Source organism: Phallusia mammillata, chromosome 2 (assembly GCF_965637545.1).
Source record: "Phallusia mammillata chromosome 2, kaPhaMamm4.hap1.1, whole genome shotgun sequence".
Classification (NCBI taxonomy): Eukaryota; Metazoa; Chordata; class Ascidiacea; order Phlebobranchia; family Ascidiidae; genus Phallusia; species Phallusia mammillata.
In genome coordinates, this window is record NC_137253.1 from 2,937,504 (window position 1) to 2,956,107 (window position 18,604).

Here is an 18,604-nt window from a genome sequence, read left to right on the forward strand (position 1 = left end):
TGCAATTATTTCTCAACAACATTTTTTGGGCTAAACTTTGCAGTTACTGCTAGTATAAGCAGCAATACAAATGTAAAATGCTTTTATTGTCTGCCCTGACTTACAGATTCAATCTGACAATATATTTGACTACAATGCACAAGCTAGCACGCTTCTGTACAATAATGTTCTTTTCGTTTTTCGGAATGGTTATCACACACAGTCAGTTTATTGCTAATACGTGATAGAATGCATTGTTTTATAATCAGGTTAAACAACTGCAAGATAGGGAGATACATGTGCAACAATAAAGAGTCTCAATCAAAGACTCAAAGGATGCGGTTCGGGAGCCGCGGTTTGGCCACCTCTGGTATATACTGTATGGTGCTAAACTGCTTAGGCTAAACCCGCTAGACGATGCACCAGAGTTATAATTTGTTGTGCTTAGTAAATTCGGCGAGAAAAAATGTCTGTGTTGTCGAACTTGATTACGACAGCGTGGAAGGCTAAACTGAACAATTTTTCCAACAATTCTAAAGCAGTTTCTTTTTTATGGCTTTTCTGCCGAAAATTTGCTGTCATTGAGATGCCATTATTTTAAATCCAGTAGACTCGCCGAGCTTGTTAAAAACACACCTTATGTAGTTCTGTGTCAAATATAAATATTTTTCTGACATCATCATATATATCAACTCCCCCACTTCATTGAACTTTTTATCACATTCGTTTGTGTGGTCACCAACACTTGCCAAGACATAAGACTTAAACCGTCAAGCTAGTGGGAGGTTAAGCTATTTTAAAAGTGTTATCGCTCATCACCAATTTCTTTCGTAATGTACATTTTTGAAATAATACCATTTATTTCGCAAAACACTTTAAATTTAGGCCTACTCTGTTTGCACTGCGCAAGTGCAGTCGGCTAACCAAATGTTGGACCGACAACACTATAATCGTATGAATGAATGCGACTTATTTATAGCGGCTGAAATGAGGAACCGTGTTTTTCACATGATCACCGAGACAACTGGTTTACTGGTTGCCATCAGACCGTACGAGGGTAGGGGCTGGAGGTAAAACGTTTTTGCCGGTGAAAAATACGACAAACTTGCTCGAAAACAAGAATTGTTCTTGCGTTGAAACTTGGCCTTGTGTCCAACCGAACAACAAAAACATGTGAAGTTTGGTTTCTTAAACTTCATGGCTGTATGTTGACCTAAGGAAGTTCCTCAATGAAGTATAAGCGTTTCAATATCCGACATACATTTAATTGCAAGACGCGTTTGAACTAAAAATTTACACATTTCCAAGCTTATTTCAGAATGAGAACCGTAGCATTTACCAATTTTGCCACGTTCTCTATTTAAACTCTGCCACGTAACGTATCTGCAGCACACAAAGCAGCGTTTCCGATATTATAGGGTAGTAAATCAAAGACAGAAATCCACCGGCAAATTAGTTGGTATAGAACTAAAGGCTAAAGATATGTGTGAATGCATAAATAAAGCCATGAAAAGTGCGGTTTGTTAAACTTCATGGCTTTATGTTGGTCTAAGGAAGTTCCTCAATGATAAGTATAAGCGTTGCAATATCCAACATTGGTTATATAAAAGATAAATATTTTTTGTATAAACGGCAGCCCAACAATTGCAACAATAAACACTACAACATGTTAAATCAACTTTGGGTGCGTTATTTACAGAATAAAGTCTAAACTTGTCATTTGCGTGTTTGTGGAAAATATTGCCAAACACGCAATTGCATCCTAATATCTTATCCAAGATACGAATTTGTTCGAATTGCGAAACACGTTGAAACATGCAAAATATATTTCCAAACTTAAGTTTGTTTATTTCAGGTTTACTGTCTGGTTTCGCGCTTGACTGATTTTGGGAGCTCAAACTGGTATAACTGAGCGAGTGTTTATGCGTATTAACGTCAAGCATCTTCAACCTGCGCAAACGGTTTGTGTTGTCGCTATGTGTGGGTTTCTGATTTCAAATTGTATTATTCAAAAATGAATGATGGTACGCTATTTGCCCCAAACTGATTTACATATCACGTTGTTATGATTGCATGTTGTGCTTTTTGTGTTTGAATATTACAAGTAGTTAAGTGCATTTAAAATGTAGCTACCCAGAACAAGGACTACGTGCTATAAAACATGAAAGTAAGTAAAAATGCCACCAATCTCAACATCCTAAAAAAAACCTGTATGATTACCAAGATCCAAAATGATTACTAACAAAATGTCATTAGATCCCTACAAACCTTATTCGAATCTAAAACAGGTAACAATAAATTGATGGTCATCGACAGTTGTTATTAGCTATAAATGACGTCGAGCATGTTATTTTATAAACTTAGGTATGCACCGAAAATCGCAGTGTAAACGGAAGGGGTCACAAGCTAAGGTTGGATTCGGCGTCACTAAGCATAGTGTAAACGGGCTTTAAGTCGGATTTACCACGATGTGTACTCTTTGTGTTGAGCGCAAAGCTGTTCCAACACGATAGACTGGTGCTTGTGTAAATAATGTGGCGTACATTCGGTATATTTCGCACAAACGGTATCCGATGTGAGCAAAAGTCATGAGATTACATTTACTGGGTTGGCTATAAATATTTTACCTAGCCCTTTATAGGATCAGGTCAACCTCCTTGGTTTTCTAGTACCAGTAAAAATCGTAACCCTTCTACTTTGTTTATGTTATTTTGTGGAAAGGGAAGTCTATTGTGTATGTAAATTGTAAACCTTAACGGAAAGCTATGCAAAAAATACGAAAATCCGTCCCTTCAGTGAAAAATGCGTGACTTTAACCAAAGGAATGCGATACGAGAGAACGTCACGAATGGAATGCGCAACGAACGTTTTGGCCAAATCGAAATATTGAAGAAATATGCTAAGTTCAATGCAATTTTTGAAATCTTTTCGGGCCCATTATTTTCTTTAAATTCGCAACATTGACTCATCTTTTAGTCTATTTTAATAATCCGTTTTCAAAAAAGTGAACCCGACTCGATAATTACAGCAAAATGCAATTAACTGTCACCCACTTTGGACCAAATGCCAATAGTGACGAAATACGCTAAGTTCAATACAATTTTTGAAATCTTTTCGGGCCCATTATTTTTTTTTAAATTCGCAACATTGGTCAATCTTGTGGTCTATTTTAATAATCCATTTTTAAAAAAGTGAACCCGACTCGATAATTACAGCAAAATGCAATTAACTGTCACCCAGTTTGGACCAAATGCCAATAGTGACGAAATACGCTAACTTCAATACAATTTTTGAAATCTTTTCGGGCCCATTATTTTTTTAAATTCGCAACATTGACTCATCTTTTAGTCTATTTTAATAATCCGTTTTCAAAAAAGTGAACCCGACTCGATAATTACAGCAAAATGCAATTAACTGTCACCCACTTTGGACCAAATGCCTATAGTGACGAAATACGCTAACTTCAATGCAACTTTTGAAATCTTTTCGGGCCCATTATTTTTTTTAAATTCGCAACATTGCTCAATCTTGTGGTCTATTTTAATAATCCATTTTTAAAAAAGTGAACCCGACTTGATAATTACAGCAAAATGCAATTAACTATCACCCGAATTTCGGTTAGCGTATTTCGTCACTGTAGGCATTTGGTCCAAAGTGGGTGATAGTTAATTGCATTTTGCTGTAATTATCGTGTCGGGTTCACTTTTTTGAAAACGGGTTATTAAAATAGACTAAAACATGAGTCAATGTGGCGAATTTAAAGAAAATAATGGGCCCGAAAAGATTTCAAAAATTGTATTAAATTTAGCGTATTTTGTCAATATTTCGATTTGGCCAAAAACGTTCGTTGCGCAACCATCCCTGACGTTCTCTCGTATTGCATTTCTTTTTTCGATTTTATAATATTCTGGCAGTTTCCCTTATGGAATGTCTAAAATTTTTCAAAGGACCAAAAGAAATACGTTTACTTTTGCAGAACCAAGGCACAAAATCAAAAAAAAGCATTTGAAAAAAATGTGTTGACAGGTATTAAAATTTTCACGTTTGCAGCTACAAGCCATCGTATTTATTAAATTGCTAATTCTTTAATCATCGAATTGTAATGTCACAAAAATGCTCTGTTTGATTGTGATGTCATACTTAAAGTGCATACGAAGTACGTGCGAATTTCACAAAATCTCAAAACATTTGCCAGCCTAATCAAATGATTCAAATCCATGTATTTCATTTTTATATCAGCTATTCTCTCTTCTACTTGGTTTGTTCTGCTCTTCTGCTGTGTTGTTTAGTCTGATTTTATTGTTTGTGTTAAACCTGATTCATTAAGGAAATGTAAACTGTTTATTTCCAGGATGTTACAATATGTGGAATACTAATAGTATGTCAGTCTCAGTGTATAAGCACTTTGATTAGTTGATGCTGTATATATTTTGTTCTAATCACCTTGCTGTTGTTTTCATACTATTTTTCTGCAGGACCAAATGAGATTTAAATTGATCACATACTAATCTTCATTCTCTAAAGTTTCTATTTCCAGAAGAGAGTTTTAGCCAAGGTCTGTTTTTTATTAGTTATATTATACTGATATTAGACTTAATCTTGTAATAAGCTGATCATAAATGACACTTATTTGTTGGTTTTACTTAGTTTGACTCCGCTGTTTTTTTGTTGTCTTTTAAACAGCACCAACAACATTACAACTCAGTGATGTAACAATCCAGATCATTGATCACATGACAATGTCCCACTTACTAGATAATAAAAGCATGAATTGACCAAATTTGCTATAATTGTATGGGAACAAGATTCTAAAGTAATCCTTTTGGATGCAAAATTATGGATAAAACTTTTACAGTTAACGAAAGTATGAGCAAATTTTAGTTGTATTGCATTAATGTTTGTGTTAATTTGTAATTGTTCATTTTGAAACTGTTGACATTCAGTATCAGACTAAAGAGCCGGGCTGCTAACTTCTGAAATATGTTTGACTGCTGTTGACCAGAGTGGAAATGCTGTTGCGATAATAATCACTGATTTGCAAGATTTGATTGGAATTAAAAAGTTATCAGGACTGATTGCAGGTTTGTAATTTATTTTTTTCTCTTTGACTTGTGCAAAAATATAGATTGCAAGCAATATTCACTTCACACTTCCAACGACAATACTGCATATGTCATGTTTTTTCATAGATACTGCAGTTTATGTTTTTGTCATTTTACCAAATTTGTGTTTGCAATGACCTTAAATTGAAACTACATAATTAGTTGCTGTGATGTTGATTTGTGTCACTGATGTTTAACTATGACCATTTTGTCTACCTCTTGTTTATTAATTACATTCTGGAACATAATATTCTATGAGGGCTTTCATTCTGACTTTAATTTGATTTTTTTTACCTAATGCTGTGTCTATTTGAATTCTCAGTAGGTGCATGGAATAGCATAAACAGTTTAATTAGTGGAACTTTATGTGTTTACTTGACAACTTATATTGTGATGTCATTTACCTTACAGTCCCACCTTCCTAAACAACTGGCAGAAGGAATCATTAAAGTGGAACGGCACTTGACAAATATAACGAAAGGCAAATTTTGCAGCGAACAGTTAACGGGAAATCCCCTACTGAGACTAATTCGTGAATCAAAAGCGCCCACTGGCGGTTTCGTTAACGCGCGTCGACTTGCCACTTAAGACTACAATTTACCACCCATGAAGGTACGTCACATTGGTAGATAAACTGGAAAACGTCAGGCGTATCAAAAGTGTGTATTTTACGAATACAATAAAACTTGTCATTTTTACGCCACTGTTTAAACCTGATAATCTATGGGGTGTCCAACTCGTACACACTGCTGTGCCAATTTCTGTGTTTAAAGTATTGCCGCACTCCATGCGAAGTACATGTACGATTGCATTCACATAGTTTCGCAGAATGACCGGCATTTGTTGCAACACAGAGAAAGTGCGATAACATTTGTAATTCGTTACCTGTAACTGAATAAAGAAGCATTGCTCGGTAGAAGTGGCTCTTATATATTTCATACTATTATAGGCCTACCATATTTTCATACCCCAAAAGGAGGACACATTGTTGAAAAGAACATGAAAAAATATTTTGAGGCCCCCCAAAAAATAACAGCTCCAGAAATTAGACGGTATGTAATAGTTTGGATAAAGTTTAACGTTTATCACATCACAACACTAAAAAAGGCTTGTTTTTGCAAAAAATGTAAAACCTGTATTCTTTAAAAAATAAGCTAAAGATATATATTTTGCTGTTTGCAAAGGCACAGTTATCACATATGTATTTGGTAAATCAGAAATTCAATAAAAAGAGGACATTTGGGGTATTTTTCGTGTCCTCGGAGGACAACTTGGTTTTTGTTGAAAAGGAGGACATGTCCTCCAAAAAGAGGACGTATGGTAGGCCTATACTATTATGCAATTTACGATTCGCGCCATCTGACTCAAACAAGACGGCAGAATAACTACAAGCTTTTGGCGGTCTCTAAGGTTTTGTAAGCTATTAAGCACTCGCGCATCACTACCAAATTTGTACGGCCCGCTCTGGAGAAAGTATATTGACCTCTTTATGCTTTACAAAACACAATGTAGGTCAGAATTGAATGTCGATTGTCGTAATTGTGAAAATTTGACTGCGTGCCATTTTTCAAATACGCCGCATGTCCTATGTTGGACACCCCTGTGATAACATATTGTCTCGAACGACCAACCTTAACCGTCTTAAGATTACAACCAATTAACGTTTATGTTCATTACGGTCACAAACAATTGACGTTCATTGTAAAAGTTCCTCGGATTGACGTCGCTAAGTAAAAAAATCCTTCCTTTTTGCAACTCACCGCGCATCGCTCCACCAAGCGGCAAGTTGTTCCCGGTTTGAACGCGCAACGATTTGAAAATTGACCCATCACCTCATGGTTCATAGATATGACTTCACAAAGTTCACATTTTTCTCTTTGGCGTCAAATAACAAGCACAAAATATCCCGTCTGGGACGTGGGACGTCTGACAACGACAGTTGGTCCAGTGTTTATTCTGGTGCAAATCTGACTCCGGGACCACAAGGAAATTTCGTCAACACGACAATCAACTCAGTGGTCGCTGACATTCTGTCTCACGCTGTGAGTGAGTTTGGCACGACTGCTTCATCCAGCGTGTCCATCTTCACAGAGACGGAATCGCCTTCCATAAGATGTTTGTTATTTCAGATGAGCCAGTAAACAATGCGTCACATAATTAAATTGTATGCCTCGACCATAAAGTAAACATGCACATCATGTATAAATTTAATAAAGCGTTTCCACAGGGTTTCCGAGCTATGGGATTTTTTTTTACCTGAATATTTTTACAAGCAGAAACTCATGCCCTAAATCGATAAATATGTGACATGGGCGAAAATTTAAACTTGCAAAAGATGCGAACTCGAAGTGTCCAAAGAACTTGTTTGAAGTTGTGAGATTAATTTGTGGATGTTCAGGAGTTTTTTTCCCTAAGTTGTATATCGCGGGATAACCAGCCTTGTTTTAAGGCACCGTTCTTATATTAACCAAACGTCACCTCTTAGTCCTGCGTTTTTCAAAAATACTCGTACCCTGACATTTTATTCCGTTAGGTGGTGCACCAGAGTTATAATGTGTGATATTGTGCTTGCAATCGCCGGAAGAAAATGTCTTCGCAACCTTCAATTCTTATTGTTGTGGTTTTCGGCTAATGTGAATGCTTGTATATCCAAACCCCACACAAAATCAAATAGTGATGCTTGTAAACACATTTATGTTTCTGTTTTATTCTTCTGTGCTAATATTACCACACGTGACAAATCAAACTATCTTAAACCTTATTATAACCTTAGAGTCCATCAGCAATCAATGCAATACATTGGTTCAAAAGCTTGGAATGACATCCCCGACCAACTTAGAGATGCAAACTTTATCACAACGTCACTTCGTTTTGTTTGCACGAGTTTTAAGAATCATTTTTCTGCACCTTCACTTGCACTTTTGGCATGCTCACATACACAAATGATATTATTTCCACCACGAAACAAATATTACAGCGTTTATGTTAACCTGTTGCCGCATTAATTGGTCGTTTTATTTTTGCACCGTTTGCTGACTCGGGTGTGGCAATGCACTGTAACACAAGTGCTTATGTTTTACGATTGTCACCTTTTGTTTTGTTCGAGTTAAACAACTCTCACCCACACGCTTGCAGTGTTCTTATTTATTCTCTCACATTTTTTTAATAAAAACAGCATTTCCTGCTATAGAGTGGTGCAGTCTTGTACATTGTTTTAATTTTTTTGTTTAATGTTCATACATTGTTTTGTTTTTTTGGTTTAATTTATTCAAGTGACTAAACTAGTATCCTTATTTACTGTAAAAAACCTTATCAACGCCCAATTATCGGCAATCTGCGTATATGTCAAAAGTTAACTAAGGAGACTAGGAATTTGTTGAGTGTTCTTTTTTTCCGGCGCTTGAAACTATTAGACAGGTTTTCTTTTCCTGTCGAACCCCACCATCTTTCCCTAACACGGGTGGTTAGTTTGCAGGGCACCCTCGACTGGTCCCACCAATGCTTCCCCCTGTCGAATTATACTCACAGCACGCCGCACTCACTTTCTTGTGAGCTCCCGTCACACAACGCGTTATAATACGGCGAAGCTGCAGCGCATTTAATCATGAATCACCAAACTGTTTTACCATCCTTAACATTTCAACGTTGTGCAGCTATTTCTGGCTTGGTGATTGTTTTGGTGCAATTGTGTTGCTATGTTTTCTTTCATCAAGCGAAATAAACTCAACTCACCAATCAAGTGAAAAAGGTAAAGAACTAATAAACATAATTATTGGTTTGAGTACAACAAAATTTTAAACGAAAAATCGGCACTTGTACAGATACTTAGCCCTAAGGCAGTCACCATTTGTAGACTTGTGCGGGTTCGTACAGCAGGTATTTTCTGTCTCTTTGTATGTTCTAGTGTACAACGTCACGAAGCCCATAAATGTCTCGTCGGGCCAGCCACTGTAGAACGCGCTATGGGCTGGGATGTCAAAGGCTTTATTAAAATTAGTTATGGGACCAAGTTCTGACTGATAGTAACGCTCATGAATTGTTGCTCTCGGAAAAATGGCCAAGCAAAAAGCCAAACGTCTGTTACACCAACGTTTTCTACTCGCATTCCACTAGGAGATTTGTCCTGTATTCGCGTATCCATTCCCAAAAAGTATTTTTCACAACAACAACTAACATCGTGAAATAGTACTGTTTGTTGTATCATAAACGCCTTCAATGCGAGTGGTATCGTGGTGACTAGAATGCGCAGGTTTATATTTTCAACGAGTTTAAACTAATTACACGATTTTATTTTTTAATGATTAGATATTTCGATTTTTTTTTTGCTAACTACAGTAAGCTTGTGTGCAAGTAGTCTCTGATTAGATATTTCAATATTTTGCCGAGTATACTAACCCCGTGTGCCACATGAAAATCTTTTGTGTTCCACATTTAAGGAACCACTAGTCTAGTGGCTAAACACAGCAGAAGGTTGTGGATGTAAGACGTAGAGAATCCTGAAATATAATAACACCAACACTTCGCACATAAAGGCACTAAAATCATTGTTACGCATCAGTAACTTTATAAGTAATGTTATGGATCAGTGGTATCGCGTGATCTGATAAGAAACTGCAGTGGGGTTCAAAGTTTTTATTGGTCTTAGCATGAAATGCATGAAAAACGTGAATGAAGAACTGAATTTTCAGAAGTTAACTTATTATTTGTTTCTTCATTTTATGCTACGTTGTAAGTAAGGGCTCCTTTATAAGAGGAAATCTACTTGTAAAACGTAAGAAACTTATGAAAATGTGGATGGTTAGGGTTCGGTGAAAGGTGTTTTTACAATAGCATTATTAGATCATTTTGGTTAAAATTCGAACATGAGCTGGTACTAAACACCGCATGTTATCGCATGTGGGAATATTAGCCCAAAACGGGTAGCTGGGATTGATTGAACCATAATATCATGGCAATTTAAACACTTACCCGACCCTTAATAACCCTAACCGTCAGCATTTATTCATAGATTGCGTATTTTAGAGTAGCTCTGTAAAAATACTTGTTTATTATTCAGTAAATAAGACATAAGCCAAAGTTTAAAAAATAAGCCTTACTAGGATTTGTTTACTGATGCACTCATATAGCGTTGTTGTTAGCAACACTTCTGGGGTCGTGGGAACATTTTCTCGAACTCTTTTTTTCTGCTTGGGTCAGTGGCGTAGGCAGACAAGAATCTTGTGAGGGGCCAAATCGTTTGCTGTCTGATACAACATTTTGCTAGTGCTCGGCGTAAGGTGTGCTTTTACCAAACCAGTGACTTGCCAAACTTTGGTTCGACGGGACAGCCAAACGCTTTATTGATTCATTTCATGTCTACATAAACATAAAAAGCATGGATTCCAGCTAACAACCTGGTAACAACAGTAATTTTTGTTAATTTATGTTTTCTTTTGATAGTTGAAAGACGAAACCACAATGATGAGGGACGAAACTACACTAAATTAACGTTTCTCAATATACAACTTTCAAAATTTGGGAGGGGCCATGGCCCCTTTGGCCCCTTCCTGGCTACGCCACTGGCTTGGGTGCCTAAATACTTGCTTGAAATATTATTTATGAAAGTCGAAAGTGTTCTGTCCCATACTATGAATATCTTTGTAAACATTGGAAATTGAAACATTTACCTAACAATTAGTAAGGATTTAAACCACATTACAGTGTTGATTTGAATGTACAGAATAAAGCAACCTTGAACACGATCAACGAAAGGGACGAATTTCAAGCAGATAGTAAACTGCTTTAGAAGTGTTTCAAAAGCTCGCTTTTATTTACGATTTGTTTTTGTTGTGCTGTAGTTATATTGTATAAATCTGTGTGTAATTGTGTCTCTTAATTAACACATCAGAACGACAAAACAGAAAACATAAACGGGAATTTGCTGACGTCATGCATGTTTTTTATTGTCGAATGGTGATTAATGGGAGTTGTTTTGTGGCATTGTGTTTCGTAGCAGTACCTAGTAAAATTTTGCTAAACAAATTATTTAATTTGCAGAGTATATTTCAGTTTTTCCCTAACTGTTGGTGTACTGCTTAATGATATTTCGCTAGATGGTGCACCAGAGGCAAAACGCCCAATTTTGTGCCTGGAATATTTATCAGGGTGTAGAAGCCTTTTGTTTGTCTATTGACTGCCTGCTGGGATTTTTTTCACCTGTTTTAAATGTGCTTTTTTGAATTGGTATCTTGTGCAAACAATCTATTGCGCAAACAACTTGAACATCCGCTACACAATACCATTACTCACTGAAGAAGCCTCTCCCATAATAAGCCGACATCGCATAATAAGCCGACATCGATTGTAAGCCGCGGTTCTGTGAGGTTAAGTACTATTGTTTAATAATACTTCTTTATGTTGCTAAATAGTTTCCCCTTGCAGAGCGTATGTTGTAATGCTTACATGCAAAATAAATTTGAAAATTAATCAAAAAGCATGGATGTGGAAATATTATCGGTATGACATAGAAATGCAAGCCGTCCTCGACTATAAGTTAAATATTTGGCTTTACAAGTACACAATTTCCACAACGTTCTGCTTTCGTTTCTGATCATTTTTCCATTATTAAACAACCCGTTTCCTCATCCGATCTATTCGAAAGAAAATGGCTGAGTAATGCTTTCTAACCGACCGAAAAACAAGAAAGAGACGCCAGTAAAAAAAACGTGGATTGTTAATGTTAATTACTTGTCTTTCAGGAACTGTCATATCTACAAACGAAGCTACAAATCACCGTAATATGAATTCAAAATCAAGCAAAGTAAGGTTTTTAGGTCTGATTGGGTAATTGTGTTGTGATGTCACAAGTATTAACTGTATGATTGTGACATCATACTTCAAGTGCATGCAACACTTAAATGGTTACGTTTTTTCTGTGTGCGTTATTTTTTCGGTCACCACTGTGTGCGTTATTTTTCCCGTGTTTACCATGTGTTTTATTTTGCTTGCTACAGTCAGAAGACGAAGCTCTTGGTCCACAGTGATAAAAACGAATTAAAACAATTGGAATTTGGAGTCATGTCAACTAAAAAAATTAAGCAATAGAAAGAGTCAATGCAAGAACTTGAAACCAGGTTGGGTTTTGCTATAACTGCTGTGTAAAAATGAATTATTTGTGCTTTTTTGATTCATCATTATAGATGATCTGTGTGACAAAAAAACACTTAACAAAACTTACATTATCAAGCTGTTACATGTTTGGTTGTGGACAGTCTCCTCATTATCAAGTGCTAAGTTATGGTTTTACAACACATATGTAAAAAAGGATTTCTGTATTACCATGCTAATGTTTATATTTGCAAAACCACATCTGTTTGTGACTATCTACAAGTTTTATTTTGAGAAGTTGCTAAGAATTGTTACACCTGTTTCCTCGCACATGTATGCCTCCAAGAACTATACAACTATATATTATATATTGATTATTTAAATAAATGTCGTTTTTTGTTTAAAAGATTGGCTCAATTACCTGTGTTTGTATGATAAAACTTTACACAAAACTAAAGTAAGCAATACTTTTTCACGTAGTGGTGTAAATATTAAATTTATGTAAATTTTGCAAGGATCCATGATGGAAATTGGTGACAAATGTGACTATATCTGAGATTTTGACAATTATGGAGCATTGCAGTTTAGGCTACTTGTGAAACTCATTGGTTTGTTAAAAATACACAGATGGTTGTGTTTGGTCCAATACAACTTATAAGGGTTGTTGTTTCTCGATATTAACTTAACGTAATCCTCAATGGCGGTCCTAATAAAAAGATATTATAAAAAATTAATACAAATTCAATTATATTTCACTATATGGACAATATATTTTATTTTTACACCGAAGCCTCGTCACTTTAACAAATGCTCTACGTTTTAAGAAACCTGCAACTTTGTTACAACTAATTAACTCTGCATTTCTGACAAATTCTTTATTTCTTTAGATTTTAACTGAAACATGATCTTTTGTGAAAAGTCCTGAAATTTTTGAATTCTCACCAAAGTTTTAAAGGTAAACTTAATTTTTACATTTGTACAAAAAATCGTCACTAAAATATAGCGATTTTGCACCAAAAACATCAAATTAAACATAACATTTATTTACAATCAAAAAGAGCATTTGTTTCACAAACAAAATTGTTGCAAACAAAAAGTTTCGGTGTTTTGCAGCAAACTTAATCACTTGTTCAACATTGCTTTGTTATCTTGTAAATTCTCCTCACTTATTGCAATCTCTTCTCCTCGTTCTTCCTCAGTTAAATCCTCCGCTGTTTTGTAAACTTCGATTGATTTTGTGAAATATTCGGCTGCTTCTTTAATTCGTGAAGTTTTACCGCAAACAGAACCAAGATTGTTCAACAAGTGACCGTGGATTGAATACTTTGAACTTTCTTTCCCGAACTTTGTTTCCATAAGTTCAAGTCCAAGTTTTATTGTTGTTTCCTGCGATGCCAAATCCCCGATGTGATGTTGACTCACTTCAATGTTATGCAAACACTCAACCTCCCGTTTGCACCGAATTTCCTCGTTTATTTGAAGGTCACGGATTTGCTGAATTATGTCATGCATCAGTGAGATCACGTGATCGCGCACGATTTCTGTGTTTCTCGACTTCGAAGATGAATCAGAATTTTCCATCAAAAGTTTGATTGTTTCTCGAATTTCCCAAGCACAACCCGCTACACTTCTCGCTACAGCGGAGTCGGGATTTTTCTTCACATAGAAATCTGCTGCAATGCTAAAAAACAAAATGGCTTCCAAATATTTGCCTTCATTTCTAAATTTTATGGCTTTTTCTTCCAGGTTTTCTGCAGTGACCCCCAGTTGACCTGTGATTGACCTTGAAAGTTGTTGTTTTGTCGTTTTTGCTTCGCCATACTTTTTTGCTTTTAATAAATCAACATATTTTTGTGTGCGTTGATTGAATTCGTCAGTTTGATCTGCAGGGAAATAAAAAACGATGTTTTTATTTTAAGTTCCATGAAAAAAAAACAGTCTATTATACTTTGACATCGGTTCATGTAAATCAAAAGTTTTTTAAAAAATAAATGTGTTTTTGAGTGTTAAGGAACAATTATTTTGGTAATTAATTTATTTTAATCATTAAAAAACGATTGCGTGTTAAAATTTAAATCAAAACTACGCTGTTAGTCTGTGTGACGTAATAACTAGGTTGTGACGACGCAATGCTAAGTAATGATGCAGTTGCATGTTTGTTTTTGTTTTGCATTGGGGATTTTTTTTCTGTAACCTGGTATCTGATTGGAAAAAAAATTAGTTTTGCGTACAAAATAAACTTGTCAGTTTTTTTCAACTTAAGCTGTTTATTGATCTTAGCATTGAATTCATCTTGGACCGCGGAAAATTACAAAACGTCTGTTATGTTAATAACACTGTTTGGAAACCACTGGCATACAGGTATCTGAAATAGTCAGAAGGGCCTACATAAGTGTCAATATAATGTTGGTTGGCCTTCACAAAATTAAACGTTCCCTATCCCTAGGCTAAACAAATACAGTGTACAAAAATAACTTAACGGATTTTGAACCTTACGCTTCGGTGGTCAGATTAAATTCGCATTATTTCCTCACAATAACAACAATGCATCACACTTTGAGGGTGAATTAAACAAAAAAACTTGATATTTTACAAGATATTAATATACTTTTTATTTGCTAATAACGCCGCGGGCCACAGAAAATTGTGGACCGCGGGCCGCGTGTTGGAGACTTGTTGTCTAGGAGCGTGCAGAGCAATTTGTATGTGAGGCTGCGGCGCCAGACTGCTTTGTACCAAGCTGTGAGATGGAAGAAATAGTAAGACAACAACATTTTGCTTGTTTGGGTGTTGATTTGCCGTGTATGAATACAGTCAGCTTGTACAAATTGGTTTCATGACTCACTTTCCGTCGTTCCTATATAGGTTTTACGAAGTGCAGTTTTGTCAAATATCTTTACGGATTTTCATTGCCCGATACTTTATCGCATTTTCAAGCTAGAAAGTGTAAGATCGACAACGGTCACGGCCTCTTTCGAATGAGAAGAGGTAAATGTGAAAGAAAACGCATCTGACTCATTAAAGAGCAAAATGTCATATTGTTCAAGACATCGTATCAGAGTGGCAAACTGGCCTGAAATTCGACCCCGTACCCGAATCATTAAAAAGCCCGTTGAGGTCCGGAAGTTTGACTTGCTAACGAGCTACTCAGCTAGTTAAACTATTTCAAAAAAATCCTGACCCAGAGTGTAAAGTCAGGAACGAAACGAAGCCCGTTACTTTAAAGAAACTTGCCTGAAAACTGCCCGACTTACAACTCTGCATCGTATAGAAGGGAGGTAACACTCAAGCACAATAAAAGTTCCACCACTTTTTTGCCCATGACTGAGCAACAAGGCGCATGCTGTTCTGGTGATTTTTGGTGGTTTGAGCAGAAGATTATTTAAACCTGTTTTATTCTTAGCCACTGGTGGTCGCTGCAAAGCCGGTAAACAAAAAAGAATTGTAGTGAACATCAGTTCCAGTCCTTTAACTGTCAGGTGAGTGTTGATGGGGGATATGACATGCACTCTTGGTTTCTGCTGCTTGTTGGGACGATGGGTAGCAGAAACCGGTAAATGGGTTATTTGCCCCTTTCATATACGAACGTGGCAAGACTGTTTTTATGCATGGGGTGCACCTTTATAAACCGCAAAGTTGCTAGTGTTGCCATGGCAATCACCCCTGCATGTCGCGTATTTTCAGTTGGTCAGAAACAAACCCAATTCCACAATTTCATCAAACTAAAATATTTAACAGGAAAATAATGTGTCAAAACATCTGCTAACTGCGGTTTCACCGTGGTTGATTTTTTCGCAAATGTCAAAACGACTTACAAGATTGATTTGCTTTTTCAAATCAAGATAATTTTATTCTGAAGTAAATGGTAACTAAATTACATTGCCCACTTTAGGACAAGAACGCAGTTGCTCTATACCTGACAACTTTAATTCCGCCTGCATAAGAAACGAATAATTGTTTCATGCCAATTGCTTACGAACAAAAAGTTCCCAACACTTGTTTGATGTGGAGGGCACTAAAACATTTGTGGTTTCAAAAATAGACTTAATTCACCTACAGTCTTGTTTAGCTTTTCTAGTAAAGTGACAAAGACATAAAAAAGCTGCTTGTTCCTTAATTTTTATTTGCTACTTACATTTGCTTTTCTACAAAATGATTTGCACATCAGCAGTGTATAATATGACGTAATATTGACGTCAAACAGTTGAAGTGAATTTCCAACAAAAAGCTAAATAGTTAAAATTCGTCATACTATTTTTGGTGCAAAATCTGATATTTTATGTCAGCAGTATTTTGTTTGTGAAATTTATAAGGGAAAAGTAATAGACTTTTCGACAAAAAATCTTAAAAACTTGGCAAATGCTTTCTCGTCAAAGAATCTTCACTGGAACATACATGCGTAAGCCAGAAAAGGGTTTGACGCACTTAAAAGGAAAAGAAAAATCTATTTTGGATTAGGGGTCACTTTTAAAAAAAGGTTTTGCAGTTTCAGAAAATCAAATCATTGGTAAATAGTGTTGCTTTAAAACGTAAGTGATTGCGTAAACCTCAAACGTTCGGCAAATGCTCATGCCATCTTTAGGGGCTTGCCGCTTTTTATGTCTATTTGAGCCGATAATTTCTCAATTGAACACATACACTTGTCCAAGGACTGAACCCTCAACGTTAAGGCTTAAAAAACTCAAAATATTACTTCCAAGTACTAACATAACATAATCCACATTAATAAATACTTGCATGGTTTTGGTAATGCTTACCTGTGCCCAATCAAGCAATTAACTTACATGCTGCTGGCCTTGTTTTTATTTTCGCTAATTTGACCTCGACTATGACAATCATGTGCATACCCTATACCACGGCTTCTCAAACTGGGGTCGCAGGGAGCTGTACCAATTTTGCAGAAAGTACTACATACACTGGGGTAGAGTACGGGGTGCCCCACTACTCCGGCCTTGACTATTGTATAACGTCAAAATGTCATTTTTGTTCAAGTTACGTCGGTTTTTGAACGTTTCCAGCTAAGCGCAAACAAACTTGTAGTAACGACATTGATCGAGCAAACGTCAGTTGAAACGCAACAATTGCAATTGTTTTTAAATACACAGGCATTTTAATGCAACATAAAGATGACATGCAGAGTTTTAGAGATATAGACTAACGTTTAATTATCGTGGCGCAATAACTTTCTCTAATGAAAATAAGTAATAAATTTAATATTTCTAAGCAGTGTTTAATGTCGGTTTGCAAAGCACTGCAACGGCCTAAACTTGGTCCAAGATGATAAGTGCCTATTTGCAAAACAATGTGACAGAAACTAGAGGCTAAAGCACGTAAAAGGTATCGATGTTTAAACGTGTAAAGTAGAAGACTCAAGTATCGCCTGCACCGGTAGGTTGTTTTTTAGTTTTACCTCGAATTAGTCGTTTCAATAAATGCAATAAACGTATTTTTGAATGTTTATCATATTATCCGTGAAGGGTCGCGGAAAATTTATAGACATTAAAAGGGGTCGCGATCAAAAAAGTTTGGGAAGCCCTGCCCTATACAACGATTCGTCCCAAATTATTCTCTCGATTTTGTTTCTTGTATCGCTGCTATGTTTATTTTCTGTTGCGCTTGGTGTAATTTACACAGTAATTTTTCTCCTAAAATCTTTCTCCAGGTGACCGATTGTCCCTGTCTAGAATGACTTGGCGGCCAGTGATTGGCCTTTCACCGACCTGCCACGCAGTTACTTTTGTTGTGCAATTTCTTTTTTAAGATTTTAAAAACGTGGCAAAAAACACTGATTGATTTGTGCGTTCCAAGTTGTTGTTTTTAACTTTGAGGAGAATTATTTAACTTAAAGAAAGTTTTTAAGTGCTTGTTTATACACGTAAATTAAACCTTTATGTTTTTGTCTAATGTATCTTAAACACGTACCTTTCTCATTTACTTCGTTTGCTTCACACATCTGCAAAAATGGATTTGTTTTATGTAGGTTTAATACAGGGGTGTCCAACCTTTTTGACCAAAGGGCCACATGCGGTTTACGAATGATTGCGCGGGCCACTTGAGTGTTACTGCTAATTTGGAATCTTAGAAATAGCTGTTTTTTAATTTCTAATTGACCCAACCCGTGAAATCCTCTCACCGAAATTCTTCTCTAAACATACCAAGATCAACAAAGTTTTTTCCACTCGTCGACATTTCAATGTGAAGTTTGGCACTGTTTTACTCTAACAAGTTTGGCAATATTCAGTGAGATGGACGATGGAGCAATGCGAAGCGATTTTTTCCCATATGGCTGTCAGAAATTACTGATCTTACAGGGGATTTAAAGTCACATGGCAACATTTCTTGAAAAGTTCTGTTTGCGTTCTTTGCTTTTTGTTTCATAATCTATATCACTGCAGAGTGCGGAAGATGTTTTACTGCTAAATGCGTTTTGCGCGAGT

General features: G+C 36.2%; 2 protein-coding genes and 1 long non-coding RNA gene across 3 annotated transcripts in view; 2 read left to right on the plus strand and 1 right to left on the minus strand.

Annotated features, from left to right (window-relative positions):
• The window catches only part of LOC145214578 (uncharacterized), a 65,416-nt gene extending 57,613 nt beyond the window's left edge, over window positions 1-7,803 (plus strand). The window contains exon 6 of the mRNA XM_080083140.1: window positions 7,030-7,803. The gene's annotated coding sequence lies outside the window, so the exon portion shown is untranslated. The remainder of the gene's footprint in view (window positions 1-7,029) is intronic.
• Window positions 7,804-11,665: 3,862 nt separating this feature from the next.
• LOC145215265 (uncharacterized) lies at window positions 11,666-14,021 on the plus strand. Its single transcript, XR_013857244.1, has 4 exons — window positions 11,666-11,880; window positions 12,074-12,193; window positions 13,055-13,122; window positions 13,914-14,021. It is a non-coding gene; the product is annotated as an uncharacterized LOC145215265 (long non-coding RNA).
• Window positions 13,190-13,920, minus strand: LOC145215264 (uncharacterized). The gene has a single exon (XM_080083950.1). It carries the CDS (start codon window positions 13,746-13,748, stop codon window positions 13,290-13,292), a length of 459 nt encoding a protein of 152 aa, XP_079940076.1. The 5' UTR covers window positions 13,749-13,920; the 3' UTR covers window positions 13,190-13,289.
• Window positions 14,022-18,604: the final 4,583 nt, after the last annotated feature.

Excerpts from the sequence above, each read along its gene's own strand:
- LOC145215264 (XM_080083950.1), bottom strand. The coding sequence starts at position 13,748 with ATGGAAAATTCTGATTCATCTTCGAAGTCGAGAAACACAGAAATCGTG.